Raw genomic sequence first — 23,484 nt, forward strand, 5'->3', positions numbered from 1 at the left:
CTTTTACTGTAAGAAGAATATCATTGAGAAGAAATGTTCTAAGGCCTTATAAATTAAAGTACCTAAAAATTAACCAGCAGAGGACCGCTGGGAACTGTATCTTAAGCAATAGCATATTGCTTGGTGTGACTGCTATACCAACAATATTTTAAGTTACCCATAAAACAGCTATATAACCATCAAGGAGTGTATCTGTTTCTATTATGAATTTAATGCGTGCCTTATTTTGTGTTTTTATTTTGAAGATTAATACAATACACACGGTCCCTTTACGCTATAGTTTTATAGTAATTTAAATTTAATTATCAGCTGAAAGAAAGTTGTCAGTCAACTTTGTTTTTAATTTTAATCTTTGTTGAAAAACACGATGTCCTAAACAACCGTTTCATCGGAAAACAATAAAAAATAACAAACCCTGCTAGATCGGTATTTGTTCTTGTCTCATTAACGGTGCGATAAGTAAAACGTGTCCGAGTTGACTGCTGTGTCAGCCGCCGTCACATCAGGCCGGCGGATCGAGTCAGGCATGGTCAAACTACACGCTATACGTCAGGTCCCCAAGTGACGATTCACCGTCGTCCACGCTGTCAGCTGACTGCAAGAGCAGCTTCCGGTTTCCTTCTGATGAATGATTGTGTTTATTTTATTTGGTGTTACTCCGTCTTGACTGGGCTCATTATGCTCATACTACAGTTACCAGAAGACGTCCTCTACCATATCTTATCTTATTTGAACTGTAAATCTCTCGCCCGCCTCTCTCAGGTCTGTAAAAGCATTTATCGCTTTGTAAACCGCGACACTGTCTGGAGGAGCATCGCCAAAGAGTTTCTTAACACTGGGATCAATCGGGACGGGACGGACATGTAAGATGTGCAGTAATACGTGTGTGTTAGCTCAGGATGTATAAGCTTAGGCTGTTATTGTTAGTTGACACGCAGTATTTATGTGTTGTGTAACCACTGTGGGCACCTGATTACTGAATATGTTGTGCTGACCACGGAAAATTGAATACAAATTAAATGTAAAACTGAACGGAGCTTTCAGATACAATAGGTTTCGGACTCTTTCTTCTTCTCTTGGGGTCAGTGAGACGAGAACAACAACCGATCTCGCTGCGTTTGCTATTTTCGCTGCAGATGATACGGATGTTTAGGAAATTGCCAAATAATTTAATTCTCCTCAGCTCTTCTCTAGTCATCTCTCCTCTCTTTTCTCGTCAGCTCTTCTCTCCAGTCATGTACTCGATTTACAAACTCTTAAGTGTTCTGATATTTACATTTTGAAGCCTGAGTATATGTGATTGAACAGTTTGTGTTTAACATAAGTACCCAACATGACTAAACTCTACTGAGTACATTTTTTGACTACAGGTGACTTGCCTGGTTTGCCTGGCACATTTACCCCTTTCCTTATAATCAATCAAACCGGACACCTTCGTGAATTAATGTTTTCATTGTCATAAGACATGTAGGGACAGTATCAACTCATATCTTAATTGTCAATGATTGATTTGATTGAACCAAAAATGTAAAAGACCTGTGATAAATTCCTATAACTATTCATTAAAGTGTTTTAGTATGATCACAATACTGTCGTAGTTGCTGCTGTTACTTTTTACCAGATGTGCACCATAGAATCATTAGAAGTCAAACAGAGCTTCATAGAAATCATAACTTAAAATCCAACAAAAAACGAAATAGTTATCGATCAAGGTAGACATGATTACTGTTGGAAAAATTAATCTCTAGTGCTTAATATTTAATGAGTGTAATTGACAGTTGAAATATTCAAATTGAAAAAGCGCAATGGTAAAGTAGTAATTCACATATATCTTACAGCACTTAATTCAGTCATCTGTTTACTGTAAGAGTGAGCTCCAAAGCCTAGAGAAACACAAGCTGTTCTTACATTTAACAGTTTTAACATTGTGTAGTTTAACTGTACTGATGGTGATGGAGAAAAAGATGCCGTCCAGGAGCCATTTTTCATCAGAAGTCCCCTAGGTCACGATTCTTCATGTTCTGCAGATTAAAACACAGTGTTAGAAAATATTTTACACAACACTATTTAATATAAGCTTAAACACTAACTTCAGCTACAACTCAATACTCCTCTGAAATATGTGCTCCACTGGCTTTTCAGATTACTTAAACATTACTAACAATACCTCAGATGATGGAAGCTAACTTTGTTAGCAGCTAGTTCTCAGCACAGTCGGGAGCTCATTGTGGTCAGTAGCCGGTGTAGATGGGCTTGTATACAGTCCTTGTGATGAGAGGTCAGACCCAGCTCCTCCTTTTTGTCCAGATATGGTAATGTCCGGTTCAGCCTGGCTCCAAATCACCAAGATGATGCTGATCAAATTCGAAACTCTCGACTTCAAAACAGCAGTTTACAAACCAATGGGTGATTTTTCACAAGGTTGCCAATTGGGTGTTGTATGTGGGGGAGAGCAACTGTACGGTCTAACTGCAGCACTGTCCCTCCCACGAGGCTTTAAGGTCACATGACCTGGTGAGGTTTCGCAGCGTTGGATGAAGTCAGAGAAACATTTTAACCAGCAGAAGATTTGTTTTCATTATATGAAAAGTGTTGACTCTAAAATCTTCATCACAAATAAACCAGGTATGATAAACGCAAAGTTTACCAACTTCACTTTGAACCATAGACTGAACCATAAGATCTACATATAATGTTCAGCACACAAACAATCAAAAGTGACAATATATTATAAAACTGTTTGAGGAGGACTCACTAATGACAAGGAATAATACTGAAGTAGCTCCCAAGCATTAAACAGGCTGGTTTAAAAGAGCCACTGCAATAGTGCAGGTTAATTTGGGATCCCAAAATGATTGTAGGTGTGAGTGATTGTTTGTCTCTATACATCTGTCCTGGCTAGACTGATAACAGACACAGTGTCATAAGATTAGCAGTCTAACAAATGGACTGACAGACCTGGGGACTTTTTGCATTTTTAGTGTCAATTATAATTAATATGTTGTGGGACCATGATAATCCTCAGAGCTATTCTACTTTCTTTTCTTTTCCTACCTCATCTTCTGAGGGAACATTAATTTGAATAACATTGTCAAGGATGGATTTGCTTATTTTATGAGTGTGTAATCAGTTCTGTCTGCCACTAGATAATGTCCTCTGGTTATGTTTATTCGTTTGGGTTGTTAACAATATTGAGAAATCATTAAAAGTAAAAAATTCCAGGTTTTTGCATACTATTGAATAGATAGATGGGTATGGTTTCAAAAGGGTCAAGTTGGCCTGTTAAAAATAACGCATACTTAAAATGTAGCCCCCAAAACCTACTGTAAATAGTAATGTTCGGTACTCTCTGTTATTGCAGATATCCTCACATACCCCTGAAGGAGAGAGTGAAGTTAGCACAAAACTGGTGTGATGGAGTCTGTAAAAGGGCAATTCCTCTCAAATGGAAAACAAAGTAAGTTAGATTAGAGCTCGCTGTTTAAAGGCTCAAACACTGTCTTGTTGTACTTCTGTGGGGGGATTCGTCATAGAGCTTGGCTAGGCTAATCTGATTCGAGCTCTGCATTTCCTTTAATGTTGGAGTATTCCTTTAACAAAAATAAAATATTCTTTGCATACTTTATTTTAATATATCAGGATGTTTATTTGGTAGCTATACTATACACATTTCTTCTAAATCTTGTAAATTTTAATATCTTGTCTTCAGGCTGTTACCATGGTTGGAGTTGGATGGGGATGTACTCTTTCTATCTCAGGCTGCTGATATTGGAGCTTACCAGTTGCACCAAGAATCTGGGAGGTTGCAGCGCAACCCATTTGAAATCTACTCAGGCCACAATGCTGACGTGTGCCACTTTGTTCTGACGGACTCTCACCTTATAAGTGGTGGAAGGTAGATCATGTTCTCTTTGTTCTTCTTCTGATTTGATCTGGCATGGACAACAGACATCATTTATTGCAGTACGTCACAATCAGACACTGAAGTAGTCATTTGTTTGATATTAAAGCATTTTGTGACTCATTAGTCATTTATCCATAAACCTATTGAGATTTAAAGAAAGCTTTTTCATTTGCCGTTTAAAAAAGTGATGTGTGCTTCTATGGCGATATGTTTCAAATAGATTGAAAATCGCTGTATTTCCTTTACAGTGCATGAAAACGTATTAGAAGCTGAAATAGGACTGTGGCAGTATACCTTACCACGTGGATCTCACCACAGCAACCATAGACGAACCATTCGCTTTTTAACATATTTATTAAATCAGACAAATTTAACAAACATAAATAAACTTCAACTTATAGCTTTGCAGCTCAGTCTCTGGCTCAGTCCAGGTGTCTCTCGAGTGTCTGAGTCCTTTAGCACGAGGACCAATCAGCTAACAGCTCTCACCTGGTCTGATTGATCCTCTGTGGTGCAGGTGAGGAGGCTCTCCCAGCCCCCTCACCTCCACAAGTACAATGTAGAAATACCTTGATTTGGGTATGCTTTGTGTTGGGGATTTTGTGCCATTCTTCTCTGCTGATTCTTTCAAGCTCCGTCATGTTGGATAGCGACTTTTCATGTCTCTTTCTTTGGAATTCACTTCAATTCACAGTTCTGGCTGGACCACTTCTTCGATGAGTTGTCCCAAAAGCGAGTTGTCGGCTGTGTGCACAAGTCAAGTCAACTTAAATGATATAGCGCTAACCCCCAACCCTAAACATTATTAGCATTATGTCAGACCACATTTTGTATACAGCAGGTCTAGGCTTAAGGCCGATTTAGAGTCGGTTTTTACGCAGGCACGCAAGACACGCAACGTGCCTCTTGCGTGCTTGCGTACCCCGTCTTGCGTGCGTCTGCCAATTTTTCGAACTATACGACAAAGCTATGCGAGCCTCACGCAGCCCACAAGGCAGTGATTGGTCTGCTAACTACATCCTTTCCGGAGTCGCATTTCCGGTTTCATGCCCCATAATACCGTTTGGCAAAAGAGATCAGAAAGTATGACCACTTGTACAACCCGTAACTGACTGGCGGATTTGTCCGCCAGAAAAAGGCTATGAGGAGCCGCAGTGGCGATGTAAATAAATAGTCGACGAAGAAGAAAGAAGGCGTCTCTAAGGTTGTCTTCGACAAAACACGTTACTCCGTCTAGTGTTCTGGCGGGGAATTGCTTTGCAACACACGCAACCCTTGGGGAACTATAAACCAAAACGAGTCTGTCGATGCAACTGCGTGGCCAGCCGCAGTTGCAGTTGCAGTACTATAAATCGGCCTTTAGTGATAGAGATGCAACAATTCCCACCATGAGCAAGCATTGGTCTGGTTGAAAAACCTTTTTAAGGGGCAGACACCACAAGCAGAACAAAGAGTGGACAGTCATGTGCCTTGACCAGTTGCTTTGAGAGAGAGAGAGATTGGGACAAAAGACCAGGAGGATTGTTTCATATAGAAACAAAGTAAAGGTCATGGTTTACGATTATGGCGGTAATAATAATGATAATAATAGTAATAATAATGGGAAAATTAGTAGGCTTGTAATAACAGATCTAGACTGGACAGCATTGGAAGCGGAAAAAGAAGATGAGAGGGAAATGGTAGGATAAAAAAGATAAAGATTGGGGGGAGGGCAGAACAGGAAGGAAAAGAATGATCTTGAAGGAACAAACAGGCAGAGTTGCTGTTTAGTGGTTTTTAAAAAGATTATACTAATCTAATTGGCAGGACATGGACCATACTATGACTCAGACTCAGACCCATACGCAGCCCTATCTAGACACAGAGTTATTAGCCATTTTAACCAAAGGCAGTTTGGATGGAAACGTTTTTTTTTTTTACCAGCTCTGTCAGCAATTTACTGCTCCTCTCTGTGTCTCCCTTCATTCACCCTGCGCACTGCACCGATCACACAGCTTTTGTGTCAGCGCGAGAGATGAGCTGAATTATGAATGAATGCGCAGCAATGAAGAAAGATTTTACTCATTGAAGAAATGCATTGATCATTATGTGTTGATCAGTGTTGATATTGTTGCATCATCTCAAACAAATCAACCTTTCCTTCAAGTTCTGGGACTATAATGCCACTGTGTATCTATGAGCCTGTAACGGCCGTTACCTAACCTCTGTATGATAGTCCCGGTTTGGCTCGATGCGTTTAGCAGTGTACAGAGTGACAGACACAGAGAGGAGCAGTACATTAGGAACAAGCCGGTAACAATTGTAGAAAAAAAAATATGTTTACTGTCCAAACATGTATGAAAAGAACCAAAATGAACACTGTAATCGGACTTACTGGAGCTGTGAATGATTGCCTGGATGTCTGTCCCGGCATGGTGGTGCTGTGGCCGGGCTGTGCGCTCTCTGGCCCAAGCAGTGGGAGTGTACGGTGTCCTTTGGTCCTTTCCCCAGCTTAGTGCACTGTGCCTCGTGCAGTGGAGTTGTGCATCTCTCCCTGGTGTCAACCCCGGTACCTCTGCTTGGTAACCCCTAACCCTAACTTTTAAAAGTCTGAGTAAAGGTTGATGCCATGAGAACTAAGCCTGGATAACTGATTTGAGCTGTGGATATAGAAGAAAAATAAAAGAACCCAATAAATTGAAAACATCACAAATATCTTGAAATAAATACAAACCTGTGCCTTCTAAATGTCCTTTGTCTGACAGTGATGGCAAGATCCTGGCCCACAGCAGGACAACTGACTGGTTGGTGGAGTTATCAGGTCATAAACAGGAAGTCAACTGCCTAGACTCGAAAGACGGACTCATCATCAGTGGTTCCAGAGACCAAACAACCCGGGTGAGCACACCTCAATTCAGATTTAGTCATGTGATGCTAGTGGTATTTATAATCCACACTTGTTTCACAAATAATACGACTGAAGGATATAAACTACATTGCTTTGAAACATTAGCAATTTTAATGACACATCAGATTCAGTTCATCATAAAATAGACTAATCTCAAGTAGTATGTGCTAGGATTTATATCACAGTACTCTTTTTTTGAGGTGGCCTGTCATGGTATTACTAAGTCAGGGGTGCGATTAACACCCCTCTGTACCTACATGGACGACATGACAACCCTGACCAAAACAGCCCCATGCACCAGACGGTTGCTAGGGACACTTGAAGAAAAGATCACATTGGTCAGAATCCATCAAAGTCAAGCATCAGTAGGAACAGGAGGTCTGGGACTAGGTCAGAGTAGACCCCTGTGGGACATGGCAACTCCTGCAGAGTGGTGAAAATGTTGTAATGTGGCATAAGAAAGTGGCAGCAAGATGTGCAAATGTTGTCACTCAAGCAAGATGGCGGCAGAGGATGAAAAGGGAGAGCAGAGAGAAAAGGAAGGTCAGCTGGAAGGCTCTCTGGGGAATGGAAGCAAGCAGGATAAGCTTCCAGGAGTGGTCAGATGAGCAAGCCCGAGACTGGGACATGTTGATGGATGTGGTCAAGCAGCTTACAGTCCCATAACATATAGTTAAATCCACCCTAAGACCAGACCTAATACTCTGGTCCAACATCCTGCATGTCATCTACCTCATAGAATTGACAGTAGCCTGGGAGGGTGCTGTTGATGAAGCTTATGAGAGGAAAAGGCTACCCTATGTATACATGGCATTTGAGGCAGAGCAACACGCTAGTTGGCCATGTGGAGGTTGGCTGCAGACATGCCCAGTGCCAGACCATAAAATAATCATTGCTCACTGCAGAATGCTGCAGGCAATGGCTCTCGATCAGGAGCAAAGATTCCAAGTGGTCGCTGAGTTGATGGGGACATGCACCCAGGTCTGCACACGGAAAAAATGCGATCTGAGACGCACTCTTGCACAATACTTAAGCATTCTCTGTGTGGGTTGATTTAAAAGCACACCACAGAGTCTCCTCTCCTGTGGCCACCTTGTTGTCCCTGTCTGGTTCCAACATTCCAATCATCTATTCAAGCTTTGATGGCAACTTCTAAGAAGAACTTTCTAGCGGTTTAAATGATCAGTTGGGCTGCTCCCCTTTTATCATGCACCTTGCATGAAGCTTGATTGAGCAATTATGTTTTCCTTTTTGATTTGCTATTAGATATGCTGTATAAGGTATTGCACAATCCATGACTATCACACTATCACACCGGTGTTGACTAGGACACTACTGCTCCTCCTACCCCTAGTATGTGCCATGTACATATTATTTTATGTCTGCATATACATAATTATATATATATTTTCTCCAGATTTGGACCTTGACTTCCAACAACCCCAGAGATACAATTCCCATGTATGACAGAGTGTGGTCTGTTGCTATTAGTCCCACATTGAGGTAAGTTTTTGCTCAGAATCAAGATTTTGATTAATTGATTTATCAAGATCAATTTTGTTATTAGAAGATGAAATTAATAGTAGCTTCACCCATTAAATACTTGTGTATTTTATATTCAGATGGATGAGAAAAAAAAAGCTATGTAAAATGTCTCGACAGGGTTTTGGGCCCTCAGGGCCCCATGTCAAAGCAGCCTCAGTGCACCGGTGTATAGATTCTCAAAATATTTGAACTAAACAGGGGTAATGAACACCAATCTTCCAAAATATATTTCCTCATTTGTTCATTTGTTGTTTTGATAATTATGATGGAAAGTATTGTCAAGCATGTTGATCCAAAATAATCCCCAGTAGATTTTTAATCGGATTCAGTTCTGATGATTTAGAAGTCATAGCATATTCATATCTTTTACAACAAACCATTCATGCCTCAGGTTTTTCCATTGTCACCTGTCTGTAGCACCTCTGCACTTTTTAGTTCAAAATTGATATATTTCTTAAAAATATATTCCTATACGGTAAGCAAATGTTTGGTCCTCACACCCCTCTTCCCCGCTACCCTGCGCTCATTTAGACTTACTCACAACAAACACAAACACTAATCAGAAGTTATTAGGACCTGAATAGTACTGAAGTTTACTTTCTAATTGTTTGATTCGCCTGAGAGTTTATGAGACATGCATTCAAACTAGGGCTGCTCGATTATGGAAAAAATCATAATCTCGATTATTTTAGACAATATCGAAATCAAAATTATTCAAACGATTATTATGTGCCCTTTTCTGGCGTCTATGCTTTATTCTTTAAATGACTGTAACCGGAAGTTTAACTCACTTCCGGTTCAGGTCAACACAGATGACGGCTGCGTGTCTTATTTATCCGTGAAACCAGGATATCGGTGCCTGGTTATTCCAAACCTTAATGATGGCAAACCTAACACTCTCCAAAAAAGAACTTTGAAATTTCCTCTCATTTTTAAATTCCCATCTGCCCCCCCAGATCCTCGATCTGAAGTGTTCCCATACAAGAGAACCTTTTCTACCCTTTTTGGCGATTAAACGAGGTAGCCCTCCCTCTGCCATTTTCCACTCGCGCTGTTTTTGAAATACCGCCGGTCACCACACACACAACTCGCCTCCTTCACTTTACGGTTGCTTGAGAGTGAGTGCCTGTCAGCTGGGCCGTGTTGATGCTTTGGGGGATGGACTGAATTGCGCATGAAAAAAAATGCCAAATAATCGTTTCAACTCGATTATAATAGTTTGGAGATCGTTTGACCACATAATCGAAATCACGATTAAAATTTGATTAAATGAGCAGCCCTAATTCAAACACATTTTTTAAAAGTCCAACATTTTGTGTGCACCCAAACGATCTGGACTCATGATCTGACACCATCGATTAATAACTATATAAATGTGACTGTCAGTTTGTGTGTGAAGAGCGACAAAGACGAGGCAACACGCTCACAAGCGACAAGAGCAGTTGCACGCAAACACAATTCTCGAGGAAATGCTGCAATAGTAACATAATACGATAACTCATTTAAAGAATATCCATCATATATTGTTTACATAAGTGGTCAATAATCATGTTTCTTAGTTTTTTCAGATAATAATGAATGGCGCTTGTTTGAGGGATTGGTATTTATTAATTGTGTGTGCAATTCGGTGCAGATCCAAGTTAATATCTGGATGTAGTTAATATACTACTAGTAAATGTGGTTTTATAAGGGGACTGCCTTGGTAGTTAGTTTATTCCCTGTTGCTACCCCCCAATTTGAGAAATATGAAAGTTGGCCAACTAATTGAAAATTGTGGAATGCCTCATCCCTCACACCAGATGTCCAATGACTTCAAATTTGCTGACCTGCTTCGCCTGTCTCCAACCGCGGCTCAAAGTTGTGGTACTGGGGTCTAGGTGGGGGGGCCCCTAGCTTACCTCCTCAGTTGCCTGGTCGGGTACCACACCTGACCGCTGTGGAGATTTTTTATTATATTATACATCATTATAGTTACATCTATAAATTAATAACTACATATCATTTAATAATGAATAATTCTCTTCTTTTTGTTTTTTGGGCTTTAATTTGAATTTATTTGATTTATTTGTTTGTTTTCTGTTTTGCTAATATATATACAATAATGGTGACAGCAACAGTATTTATACCACATCATATTGGGTTATTATTACAATTATAATGATGTTGATATTACATCATATTTATTATAACTATAGTATTAATACCTTTAGCATCTCTGCTCTGCATTGGGGCGGCTCCTGGCATAGGTGACATAGGCGGTTGCCTAGGTCGCAAAATGCCGAGAGGTCGGCACAAGAGGCTGATTTATCATGACGTGATATGTTAACCAATGCAATAACGTAACACCATCGTCCTCTAACCCCAGAGACACACTGGAGGTAGAAACGCCGCAAAGAGCCTCGAAAAGCTGTCTGCCTCATTTCCGCGCCCATGTTAATCAATTGGGCTGTTCGCACCGGTGTAACAGGCCAAATTAACCCCCGCCCAAATAAAACCCGGGTATACTTTGGCCCGGGCCAGAGTATACCCCGGGGGATAAACTGGACTAGGCCAAACTATACCCGGGGGTGTAAAACAGCCTAGGCCATACTATACCCCTCCAGGCCAGAGTTTACCCCAGGGGATAAACTGGCCCAGGCAAAACGATACATGGTGGATATGTGGTTGATTTAGGTCTAAGGTCAGGTAGGCATAATAGTTGTATTGTGCTATCAAAGCATTTAAATCTTCAACATCTAGACTTGGTATTCACTTATATTTTAATGATAATTTACACTGCATTAATTGGAATTCAGCTGTAGGCATATACTAGGAGATCTGTTTATATCTTAGAGACTAATTGTCTCCACAATTTAAGGGGGTCCCTTGGCCTGAGAAGGGAAGGAAAGGAGTTAAATGTGGCTATAAGATGGACTATTAAATGTGACTTAAACTAGACTAAAATGTTCTGAGTTTCCATCGACGAAAACTAGACTTAAACTAAGAAGGATAAAAATGACTAAATGTGACTAAAACTACTATGCATTTTCGTCTAAAGACTATACTAAATCTAAAATAGATGCCAAAATTAACACTGGTGTCATGAAGTTGAAATATGAGTAATAATAACAACGTTAGTATTGGTGTAGCGAGCTAGAAAGTTTAATTAGACCTGATTCAACTAATCAACAGCTATCTTGGAATAAAAAATGTCACGCTGTCCAAATACACCAAATGCTTAATAACTAAATAAGCTGGCCCAGGAGTTAGAAATGTTACCTTACTGGTCATCAAAGAGCATGACAACTCTTTCATACATGCAAAGCATCTCACAGAAATATATCCCAACTTGTGTATTGCAACCATGGCTCAAGAACGCCTCAGTGGTTAAACATGAGGTTGGTGGTCAGATTTCATACGATGTTGTGATTGATGACTTTGCAGCGAGGAAGGCCAGAATGATTGCACTGTTACCTTTGAGGTGTGATGCTAGGGAGTGGAATGTAAAAAGTTCTTGAGACAAAGTTATTTTGTACTATTTGTTTGTTTATTTTGCATATTATATTTTGATTATATAATATATAATTTTAATTGAAAGCAACTTGCATATATTATTTATTTTTATTATAATTGCTTGCTAGCTAAGTTGTCATTTGTTTTGATTCTTTAGTGTGCAATTTGCATTTCGTCTTATCTCTCATTCTTATGATAAATAAAGGTGCAGTACTTTACTGTAGAACTGTTTTTAATTTTTCTTTTTTTGGGGAGGCGCCAGGGTTGAAGCTTGCCTATATAAGCCTCGCTTAATGCAAGCAGAGGAGTAGAGTTTGCTGAGGTAAGGTGGGATAGCTGCTTCCTCTAACACCAAACTCTTTAGTTTAACAATTTTGACAACCATGGAAGACCAACTGCATGGACAGATTTTGAGATTTTACACTGCAACACAACAAAAGTATCCCCATTGGATCAACATCTACCTCCAGAGAAACGTGAAAATGCCAAGTCCCAGTTCAAACAAACAGCGAAGCCATATCGAGCAGAAGGAGGGATTCTTTACCATTGGGAAAAGGGGGTTCTCACTTAAAACCAACTGCCAAATATCCTGAAGGCCTGTCATGACAACCCAATTTCTGGTGGCCATTTTAGCCAAAATCTCAGACCGTTATTACTGGAGGGGAGTGAAGAACATCATTCACCAACATGTCAGCTCTTGTCAAAAATATTTTGTCATGAATCCCAAAATCAGCAAGGAGGCTCTACCACTCAACAGTATACCAGTTCCTGGAAAAGTATGGAGCTTAGTCAGGATTGATATGATCGGTCCCCTTCAGGAAACATCGAACTGCAACAAATATATAGTTGCTGCCTCAACACTATTGATATCAAGGGGGTATAATCTGGCCTGAGGGGTATAATCTAGCCTAGGCCCCTTTAACCCCGGGTATAGTCGGGTATGCTATGGCCTGTTACACCGGTAGCAAAGTACTGAGAAGCGCCGGGAAGCCGCGCGGACGGCTCGCGATCTACAGCGATCGTTTCTGGGTCTGTCTATGTTTTTGCTCGGCACGAGCGAATCGGAGGACCAAGATGCAAAATTCTATTATTTATTTTTAGTCTGTCCAATAGTGAATGTGACAAATACCGAAAACTGAGGCTCAAAGCCAGGTAGAAATACATTTACTAAATGTGGTGCACACGCTGTGAGAGTATTAACAAAATTTTTAAGTGACTGACCCCATTCAGACCTAGTATTAACAACTGTCTCAGCTCCAAGTCAGGTGTCAATACAAATGTGCATTGAGGACACATTTGAGATGTGATAGCTCAAAGCATATGCACAAGTGGAACACATGTGGACACATTCTAATAGCAGTGTAAACACAGATGTACTCTGAGCCACACTGAAAGACCGCCTACTCACCGAAAGTCCTTTAACCCGCTACAGTTTCATAATGAACCAACCAAGTGTTAAAACAATAACACCAAAACTCTGTTCAGAACTCTCAGTGTTTTCCTTCAAAAATGCCTGAGCCCTCTCCCCAGCTCATGCTGCCTGCTACTCCTTAAGGAGTTTGTGCTTGCCTGGCTTGACCGCTGCTGCCGCACTGGTCCAGTTGCATTGTGCTGCCCCTCCCTGCCCCCTGTTTTGGTAAAGTAAAATTCAATCACCTACGCCAACTCCACATCTGGATAAATGGTGTTAGATCCCAGTGTAACCCTATACAGGAGTTACTTTCCAGCTCTCCATTTAAAGGGTCAGAGTCTCCACCGGCCCGGTTAGCTCGCGAGCTAACGCTCCCCTAGCTCCCTAGGGGAGCCCGGCTAGCGTAAACAAGGGACCCCCGGGACACCTCTAAACGTTGACTCAACAGTGTGGAAGGATACTGTTGCTGCGCCAGCTCAAGCTCCCACTGCGCTGGGGAGCTGGGGCTCTCGCAGCCAGGCTCACCGGGGGTGAGGGGGGCGGGGCACCCCAAACAGGTCAATCTGAGGAGGGTTTTTTTGGACAGGGTAAAAAGGTGCTGTTTTAAATTATCCTTGTGGAATTTTGACCAAAATATGTTACAGACATTTCATTAAGACCCCAAGGAACCATTTAAACTTTGGTAAAATGGGCATAATATGTCCCCTTTAAGAATCAGTAAGTTGTTTAAAATCACCAAAGAAATACATTTACGATCATACTGAGCATAATTCAATGTCCACAACTTATCTTTCAATTTATCTATATATTGCAATTGTTTAGCAAAGGCAAAGCTTACAGCAATGATTCAAATCCAATATTAAATGTTTAAAAAGTAAAGAGGAAAAGTATAGAAGATACAAACTTCTGCATACTGTAATACAATTGATAATGATTCAAATTTGAATGACTCACCACTCTGGAAAATAGCCAACAGGTCTGTGTGTGATAGGATTTATAGTAAATAGTTTTTACCGTTTTTGTCAAAGCTCCTTTTGGAAATAATTGATTCTGTTATATTGGAAAGATTGGAAAAGCCTGGGAATTCAATAATCCTGCAGTTTTGGATGATTAATATAAGTATAGACGGTACAAGAAGTCCCATCAGATTCTGACAATGAAAAACCATTTTTTATTGCCTCCACCTTTTAAATTTGACCACTTTTTTTATTTCAAGCACTGTCCCCTCTGTCATACTCACTCTGACTCACTGCATTAACAGAAGCAGCAACGTGTTATCACTCACATCTTCTTTTATTCTTTTGCCTCACTCAGACACCTAAAAGACGGTGACAGATGGTTGTTGGTGTTGTCCTTATTCTTCTCATCGCTTGATGCCATGATTCACCATAGAACCCATTGGTTTGCAGGATAATTTAATATTATCCTATTAAATTAAAAGTTTCTTTGCATAGACCATTCATGGTTGAGGGTTAGGGTTAGGGTTAGATGTGAGCTTGTCGAGGGCGGAATATAAGGCAGATTTTTGTACGCACAATTCCAGGTATAGTGTGATTTATAAAGGGAACAGAGCCTTCAGGTATGCCATTTTTGGCTTTTGTGCACATGCTCACTTTTTGTATGAATCCGACGCGCACTTATAAATGAGGCCCCAGATCACTGCATGAATTAACGAGTGAATTTAACCTGCACTGCTTCTCTTACAGCTCTCACAAATTACCAAAGAAAAAATCTATACTAGCATGATTAGGAAGGCTAAATTATTAACTTATATCATTAAATGGATAGTTCACCGAAAATTGAAATGATAATTCACTCATTATCTGCTCACCACAGCGCCGATGGAGGAGTGTGTGAAGTGTTTGAGTCCACAAATCACTTTTGGAGTTTCAAGGGTAAACAGCGTTAAAGTAATGGGGGACCAATTCTTCAAACGTAAAAAATTTGATATAATTATATTACTCAATTTATAATAAATACTGCTCCTGTTGTGTCATCCAATCGTCCATAAGGCTAAAAGGCCTATGATATCCTCCTCTGGAGCCACGTTCACATTTGCAAACACGAGCTCACAAGCTCTCGCCCAAAGGTACGCTCGGGGTGCGTTGTAGCATCACTACTTCCACTAGCATCACTGCTTCCGGTAACAACATGTTTGGAGTTGAAATTGAATGTCGTGGCTTACAGACACCTGGATGACAGGAGCAATATGGGGACATTTCATTTATTTTTTATTTGAAGAATCGGTCCCCCAGTTACTGCAACGCTTTTTACCCCTTAAACTCCAAAAGTGCAGATAATCTCAACTGATTTATCCTTTGTCAAAGTGTCCCAATTTAGCACACATTTTTATCAAACCAGGCGTAACTCTACATTCATGGGAAAGTGATGAGAAAAAAAACGATGTCTCTGACTTCCACCACCCAGTATCTAAACTACCTTTCTGAGCAAAACTACATCAATCATAAATTGAAAACTACACACTTTTATTGACTTGAATTTGCTACAGCTATAACAGTGTGGTTTCAGTAACTGATAATATTGTCTCCTTCTTGGAAAAAACAATTCTGTACTGCCCTCCTCATTGATATCTCTAAGGAATTTCCAATAGTTGATCATAAGATCCTACTCCATAACCTACAATCTTTAGGTCTCCTTTACCTCACAGAGAGAACTCTGTTGTTGCTGAAAGTACACAGCTACATGTATTGTGCAGTCCACCGTCAACAGTGATACTGTGTATTCAGAGATTCTTGTAAATGTTTTTTTATTAATTTCTATTATTGGAGATCCTGTTTATGGAGCTGTTTTTAATTTTCATTGATTGTGGGGCTTTTTTGTTGTTGTTTTGAATGTTTCCTTGAAAATGAGATTGTTCTATCAATGCTACTGCCTGATATAATACAAATTAAATAAATAAAAATGAATTGCCGCAATATGAATTCTGACTCAAATGTTTTTCTAAATTTCACTGTAAATCTATGTGCATTGATTCAGTCAGCCTCTCCTGGCTCTACACTTCCCTTTTCACTAGCTCTCCTTCTCACACTGACACACACACAAACATTGTCCACATCTTACCAATTATCATAATAGCAGGTAGATATGTTCATATTATGTAGGGGAATAAGTTCTTTAAAAGCATTTTGAGTTTCGCTCATATGGGTGCTAAACATACCCCAAAAAATTTAAGTACTAACCACTGGACAGGATTTCACCAAATTTGGTATCAATGCAAACGTTAAACCTGAACATGCTCACCAAGTTTCGTACAAACACCATGAAGCGTGGACGAATGGTGGAACCTCTAAGGGCGTAATTATTGCACTGCTCCTTGCATTGAAATGATGCGACGAGTGACTCATCTCACTTAGGCTCAAACCAACTGAAATGGCTTTGCTCAACAATGTGAAGCCTGCTTTTCAATCAAATTGTATTGTCCCATATTCACAAATCACAATTTGTCTCATAGGGCTTTAACATGGTGTGACATCCTCTGTCCTTAACCCTCAACAGGAGTAAGGAAAAACTACTAAAATTCTTTTAACAGGGTTAAAAGAACATTGAAACCTCAGAGAGAGCCACATGTGAGGGATCCCTCTCACAGGCCTGACAGAAGTGCACTATATGTCAAGTGTACTATATATCAAGCAGTCCTGCTGCAATCATAGTCTATGGTCAGCAGCCAGCAAGATTATGATCCACGATCAAGATCGGAAGCCACTATAGTCCACAGTCATTGTCCACTGCCACCAATTAGGATCCATCATCAGCTGCCACCTCTGTCGTGGTCCACCACCTTTATCAGATGCCAACACGATAAAGGATTGGCCATTATTATTAAGATCAGCCAGCACGATACAGAATATGCCAAACTGGCTCCACCAGTACGATCTCTAATATGCGATCCACAGATCATAATCCATGTTGTGGCTACAGCTGCGGTCCTGGATCTGTGGACACTAAGGCAAAGGGACTCCGGGGAAGGGTTCAAGTCAGTAACATGTATTGCTGAGCTATGAATTACTTTGATGTGATATTGATTTGGGAAGAGGAAGGAGAAGCTCCGTTTGTCATGTGTCCCCCGAATTTCAAGACCTATTGCAGCACAACTAAGAGCAGGTCTAAGATAAGCCTGGATCAGCTCTAACTATAAGCTTTATCAAAAAGGAAGGTTTTAAGCCTACTCTTAAAATTACAGTTGGTGTCTGCTTCCAGAAACTGAAAGTGAGAGATTATTCCACAGGAGAGGGGCTTGATGGCTGAACGCTCTGGCTCCTACTCTACTTTTAGAGACTTTAGGGATGACAAGTAAGCCTGAATTCTGGGAGCGGAGTGCTCTAGTGGGTTGATCAGGTACTAACAGCTCTTTGAAGGGGACATATTATGAAAATTACACTTTTTTAGTGCTTCTACATGTTAATTTGGGTATCTGGCATGTCTACTGACCCGAAAACTCTGGAAAAAACAACTTCCACGATTTGTTATGGTTCCTCTAAGTCAGAAACGTCATGCTTGAGTGACTGCGAATGAGTTTCATTGTCTCTCTTTCATACCCCCCCCCCCCCCCCCCCCCCATCTCATCCCCCCCGCCCCCCCTACACTCATTATAGATAAGATATTTGCCATAGCACTTCACTTAGTTTTTGCAAACCTCGGATACACCTGGAATAAACAGCTAGCAGCATGAAGCAAATGAAGCACTCAAGATGGGCTGTGGTCCGCTGCACAGATCTGTTTGGGGACCCTATAGCCAAGAAAAACGTCCTCAAAGTTAGTTATTAAAGGTTTCAAATCACAACCACGCGCCTTCCTGACACGCATTACCTTTCAGTATCGGGTAGATGAAGGCAACCGACAGCGGACACACAGGCCACGGAGCTTAGGACGGACAGGATGATCACAGACCAACGTCTGGGGCCGTGCCGTTGGGGGAGCGTTCGATCCGCGGCCCCTGACCTGACCCTCCCGCGGGCCCACGGGGGAAGAGCCTGGATATTCCATTTCTTTAAAAACCTCCGTGTTCCGCTGCAGATCTGAGTCAGATAGCATTTTACTTTACAGATGGACCTTCACTCATGTAGCAGTGGGGAGGGGGAAGCTGGCTCATCAGCATTTAAAGGAACAGGCACTAAAAACAGGTCACTGTGAGGAGGACTGTTTTAGACAGGGTAAAAAGGGTGCTATTTTAAATTATCCTTGTGGTATTTTGACCAAAGTATGTTACAGACATTTCATTAACACCCCAAGGAACCATATCAACTTGTGGTAAAATGGGCATAATATGTCCCCTTTAAGGTAAAATGGCACCATATTATTAAGGGCCTTGAAGGTGAGGAGGAGAATTTTAAATTCTATTTTAGATGTAACCGGAGGCCAGTGTAGCAATGCTAATACTGGAGAAATGTGTTCTCTTTCCTTGGTTCTCGTCAGGAAACGTCCTGTGGCATTTTTGACAAGCGGCAGAGTCTTTAACGACTTACTGCTGGACCCTGATATGAATGAATTACAATAATCCAGTCTGGATGTAACAAAGGCGTCGATCTTTTTGCTAAAGGACATATCTGATTTTTGAGACATTTATATAAAGTGTGAATTAAAGGACAAATCAGGATCAATGATCACTCCCAAGTTCCTGACTGTTTCATTGGAAGCAAGGGCAATGTTGTCTAGCGCAGCTATATCATTCGATAATGTATCTCTAAGGGGTTTAGGGCCAAGTATTATAACCTCTGTTTTATCTGTGTTTATGTCTTCACCTGTATTATTGCCAAATGAGCTGCTTCTGTATTTTGAACTCTCTCATTGCCGCTTGCGGCTATATTTTCCTTGAATGTTTTCATGATAGTTATTTTTTTATAGATGTTGCAGTAAAGGTATTAGAAGCAGCCCAGGTGATTTCATTTTCACATTAATTTAGCTGTATTTCAGTTGTTGACTAATACATTTTTAAAGTTGAACATTTGAACTCAAAGGCATGCCAATATAGCTGTTTTCTGGTGATTTGCAGAACATGTTATCCTTTATTCCTATTTTCCACGTGGCAAGCATGTTTTTGCCTACTTTTTATGCCTTTCATATGGTCATATGTCACTCTCACAGTGTCATTGGATTAAGTGATATAAGATTCCATAAGATTGAATGTAATATTAATAATAATAATAATATTGGTTATTATTATTTTTATTTCATTCCACAGTCAGCTATAAGGTTTTAGCTATTCTCTTGTATTACATTAAGATGTTGTACACATGAGAGAATGGAAGATGAAATGATTACATTTAGTCAGTTACATACATTTAGTCAGTAACTTACTTACTTATACTTGCTTACTTACAGTTGCAATTGGAAATTTTAAACCTCCCAAAGATTTGAAGGATTTACCAATGGAAGTTTTTTCAAAGATCTAGATTGGGGTTTGGGTGTATCAGTTGAGTGATACACGAAATTAACGAAGAAAATGTTTGATGTAGCATTCATGAGTAACAGAATATTTAGTTAATATAGCCATTTCACAAGTATTCAAACCCTTAATAATATTGCTGTGTTTAAAACCTTCCGCTAGAAAGGCCTAATGTTGAGGTACAACATAATTAAGCATTTGGGAACTCTATAGCCAGCCTCTGAGAGGTTCAATCCTCATCCTCATTATCCCTTAGGTATGCGGATCAAGATCTTGTCTCTGAAGAAAAGTGTCACCTTCTCTTACTGACTACCTTTCATACTCGATATTGGGTGTACCCTCAATAGTCACAATTTAATGCCTAGACCAGGGGTACTCTAGCCTGACGTTGTCATACTCACAATTCTAGTCAGAATGTGAGTCTGATACCGCTCCAATGGGCTGTGATTATGGGGTGTGTTTCAACCGAACCAGGAAATAAAATTCCTCTTCGCTCAATTGGATAGACCTACAACCAATCAGAGCAACGTAGTATGTGACGTATGTAAAGCGATGCATAGTTGTTGTCAACAAAACTCAACTGCACGCACGCTGGAAGAAGTAGACAAAGATCAATAAAAATGATTTTTGCCGGGGTTGTACATTTTTTTTAGAGAAACAGTTCATGTAACAGCCCCCCCCCCCCCCCCCGAACATGACGCAGAGTTTCTCTAATGATGGCACACGGCCCTTTATTGTTCACTTCATCGTAGCCGTAAATACACCATAAAACTGGAATGACATTAAGTATACGATATTTTAATCCATAAAACCAAACACAAACGTTAATATACAATAAACAAACAAATCACCAAGAGACAAGTCTGATGCGTTAACTTGAGAGCGACTCCCATTCCGCGCTACCTGCAGCAAAGTAAATGGGACCATCTTCCTTACCTTGTTCCGCTGGCGAGGGTAGTTAAACTATAGTTTTTGAGAAATGCCGCACAGCCGTCGTCCGGTCGTTGTTCCTGCTCCTATTCTTGTGCCGGCGCTGTACGGCAGGTGTCTTATTGCACTGGTCCGCAAGCGAGGGATCTGGTGCGTCCATTAACATGGTCCGCTCCTTAAACTGCAGGTATTTATGCGAGGGGAGTCGCTACGTGTAAAACAAAATAAGCCCAACACAAAATAACAGAATAAAACAGTATGCATAAAGTGGCAGGTGTAGCAGTCAGTTACAGTAAAGGTGAATGCACGTACGAACAAGTTCTCCGTTTAGGATTACAGCTCCACAACACATCAAACAAATCGTATCGCATTTGTCGGTCCTGTATGAACTTAATAACACGGTTGGAACGCGATATTCCCGTGTCCCATCTTCTTCGCGACCATCGGGGCCAGCTGATAGATTAAACTTTTTCCGAATCCCGTAGGAAGGACGGCAAAAACATCTTTTCGATCTACAAATGCCTTCTCTGTTCCTCTTTCAAAATTAATGCGCTGTCGATGTCTCCTAAAACCGACTCAATGGCAGCATCTACACATCTCAGCTCTCAAGCGGCAGGCATATTTGTGGAAAACAAAGTCAACCCAAGCGCTCTTTGATGACGTAGTTGATTACGTTACCGTTGATCATCTGTCAATCATCGTATAAAGCCCGCCCTGACAATCTGATTGGTCCGGTCGATTTCGAACCGGGCATAATTTCTCCCCAACGGAGCGACTCCAGTCCGAACTTCCCGACCTCAAATGTTGTGGGCGGGGCTAAGTTCGTCTGGCATCCAGGCTAGGGGTAGACAACCTTTACTATCAAAAGAGCCATTTTGCCCCCTCCTCCCCAAATAACATTTGTCTGGAGCCGCAAAACATAGTTGATAACACAGCTTATAAGGTTTTATATACACTCCTGATCAAAATCTTAAGACCAGTTAAAAAATTTCATGAATTTGCATTTTGCACTGTTGAATCTTAGGAAGGTTCTAAGTAGAGTTTCAAAATGCAAAAAGAAGAAATGGGAACAAGAGCCCAAAAGTTGTGAGCAGGCAATTTATTGACCTGTGCTTATTTCTTGCCTTAGTCTGTGGGTATCTTTACATGGAATATGGGTGGGGCTTGGTCAGGGATATGCTACTCTGCCCACTAGTACAGAAAATGGAGGGGGGCCGAAGCCAGTGAAGGGAGAAACTACTACTGAAGATAGGTGAGAACAGGGAGGGGGTTAGAATTGTTTGGTCTAGAATTACTCAAGCACAACTACAAAGATGTTGCTGGAGCAAAAAGGCGCTTTTGAAAGTTTACAAAAGGAGAACATGATTGTTGGATAAACCATCCCCAATTTGCCACTTTCTCACCACTGCCGGGGGAGAATGACCTTTGACCTCTAGTATGAAAGTATCTGGTAACGCCACAGCAGCTACCCAGCCAGAGCTGGGCCTCAATGACTGCACCTTTACCATCACAGCCACCACCACCCAAGCTCAAACACTTCAATTTCACCCCCGCTGCCCTGCCCCAGTCAACCACTAAAACCCCCCCAAATTCATGTCTTTCTCCTTGGTCTCTCTCAAGCCTTCCCTGTGGTTCAGGAGTCAAGAATTCAATTAGTCAAAAAAAGAGAAGAAAGGAGCAAGGCTGCAACAATGCAGCGATAAGGGGGCAGAATGTGCGTTCCCACACGCTAAATACAGGGCGCTTGGAGCCCAAATAGCCAGAGGACCCGCACTGCAGGAGGCAAGAATAATCACAGCTCCCTCTGAACCCCTCATTACACGCACACACACACACACACACACACACGCACACACACACGCACACGGCGGCTGTGGCTGAGGGGTAGAGTGGTCGTCCTCCAAACTGAAGGTTGGCAGTTCGATCCCCAGTCTGACCCATCTGCATGCCGAAGTGTCCTTGGGCAAGATGCTGAACCCTGTATGGCCCCCCATAGAATAACAAAGTGCTGCGAATAGATGCACTGTATGAATGTGTGTGTGTGAATGGGTGAATGTAAAATTGTACAGTAAAGCGCTTTGAGTGGTCATCAAGACTAGAAAAGCGCTATATAAATACAAAAACATTTGCCATTTACACACACACACACACACACAAAGCATATACACTTGACATCTATTGCACTTCTGTCCGTCCTGGGAGAGGGATCCCTCACATGTGGCTCTCTCTGAGGTTTCTACGTTCTTTTAACCCTGTTAAAAGGGTTTTTATTGGTTTTCCTTACTCTTGTTGAGGGTTAAAGACGTCTCACCATGTTAAAGCCCTATGAGACAAAATGTGATTTGTGAATATGGGCTATACAAATCAAATTTGATTGATTGATTGATATTGGCCTCTTACAGGTGCTCTCAGAGCTCAGGTTAACCAGACACGCTTGTTGCATAACACATGGAAGGAATGAATGATTTTCTTCCATTATCTTTACATGTACAGCCAATTCCATAATATACATATGACAAGTTTTTATACTTTATTACAGTTAGATCTGTTCCACTTTCTGGTATAAATTTGATCTAGTATTACATATTTAATTATTTACATATGTACAAGTTCATTATATCTTTGAGAATTTAATTGAGAAATTATTGATGAGTAATCATCATCAACAATTTTGATGATCAGTTAATCAAACGTTATGTATCTGTGCTCTTTTCTGTTTTTCAAAGTAAAATGTTTTTTTTTTTGCTTTTGACTGTCGTTATAAAAAGCATGACATTTTAAGACTTCGTTCTTTTTTAAATTGTGATGCATTGTATGTATCATAAGATAGCAGAAAGGTGGTAGCAGAGGTTATCTATTTGGACAATACAGTGTTATGAGCTCTTTAATATATGAAGAGGCTTGATTGTTAA

At 40.7% G+C, this 23,484-nt stretch overlaps 1 protein-coding gene across 2 annotated transcripts in view; it reads left to right on the forward strand.

Moving 5' to 3' along the window:
* The first annotated feature begins 586 nt into the window (after positions 1–586).
* The window catches only part of fbxw4 (F-box and WD repeat domain containing 4), a 72,923-nt gene continuing 50,025 nt past the window's right edge, over positions 587–23,484 (forward strand). For both annotated transcript variants that reach the window (XM_053436327.1, XM_053436328.1), the window contains exons 1-5: positions 587–863; positions 3,362–3,457; positions 3,710–3,895; positions 6,649–6,781; positions 8,209–8,294. In XM_053436327.1, the coding sequence (XP_053292302.1) occupies positions 625–863; positions 3,362–3,457; positions 3,710–3,895; positions 6,649–6,781; positions 8,209–8,294 (740 nt within the window). In that variant the 5' untranslated portion in view covers positions 587–624. The remainder of the gene's footprint in view (positions 864–3,361; positions 3,458–3,709; positions 3,896–6,648; positions 6,782–8,208; positions 8,295–23,484) is intronic.

Source organism: Pleuronectes platessa, chromosome 12 (assembly GCF_947347685.1).
Source record: "Pleuronectes platessa chromosome 12, fPlePla1.1, whole genome shotgun sequence".
In the NCBI taxonomy this organism is placed as follows: domain Eukaryota; kingdom Metazoa; phylum Chordata; class Actinopteri; order Pleuronectiformes; family Pleuronectidae; genus Pleuronectes; species Pleuronectes platessa.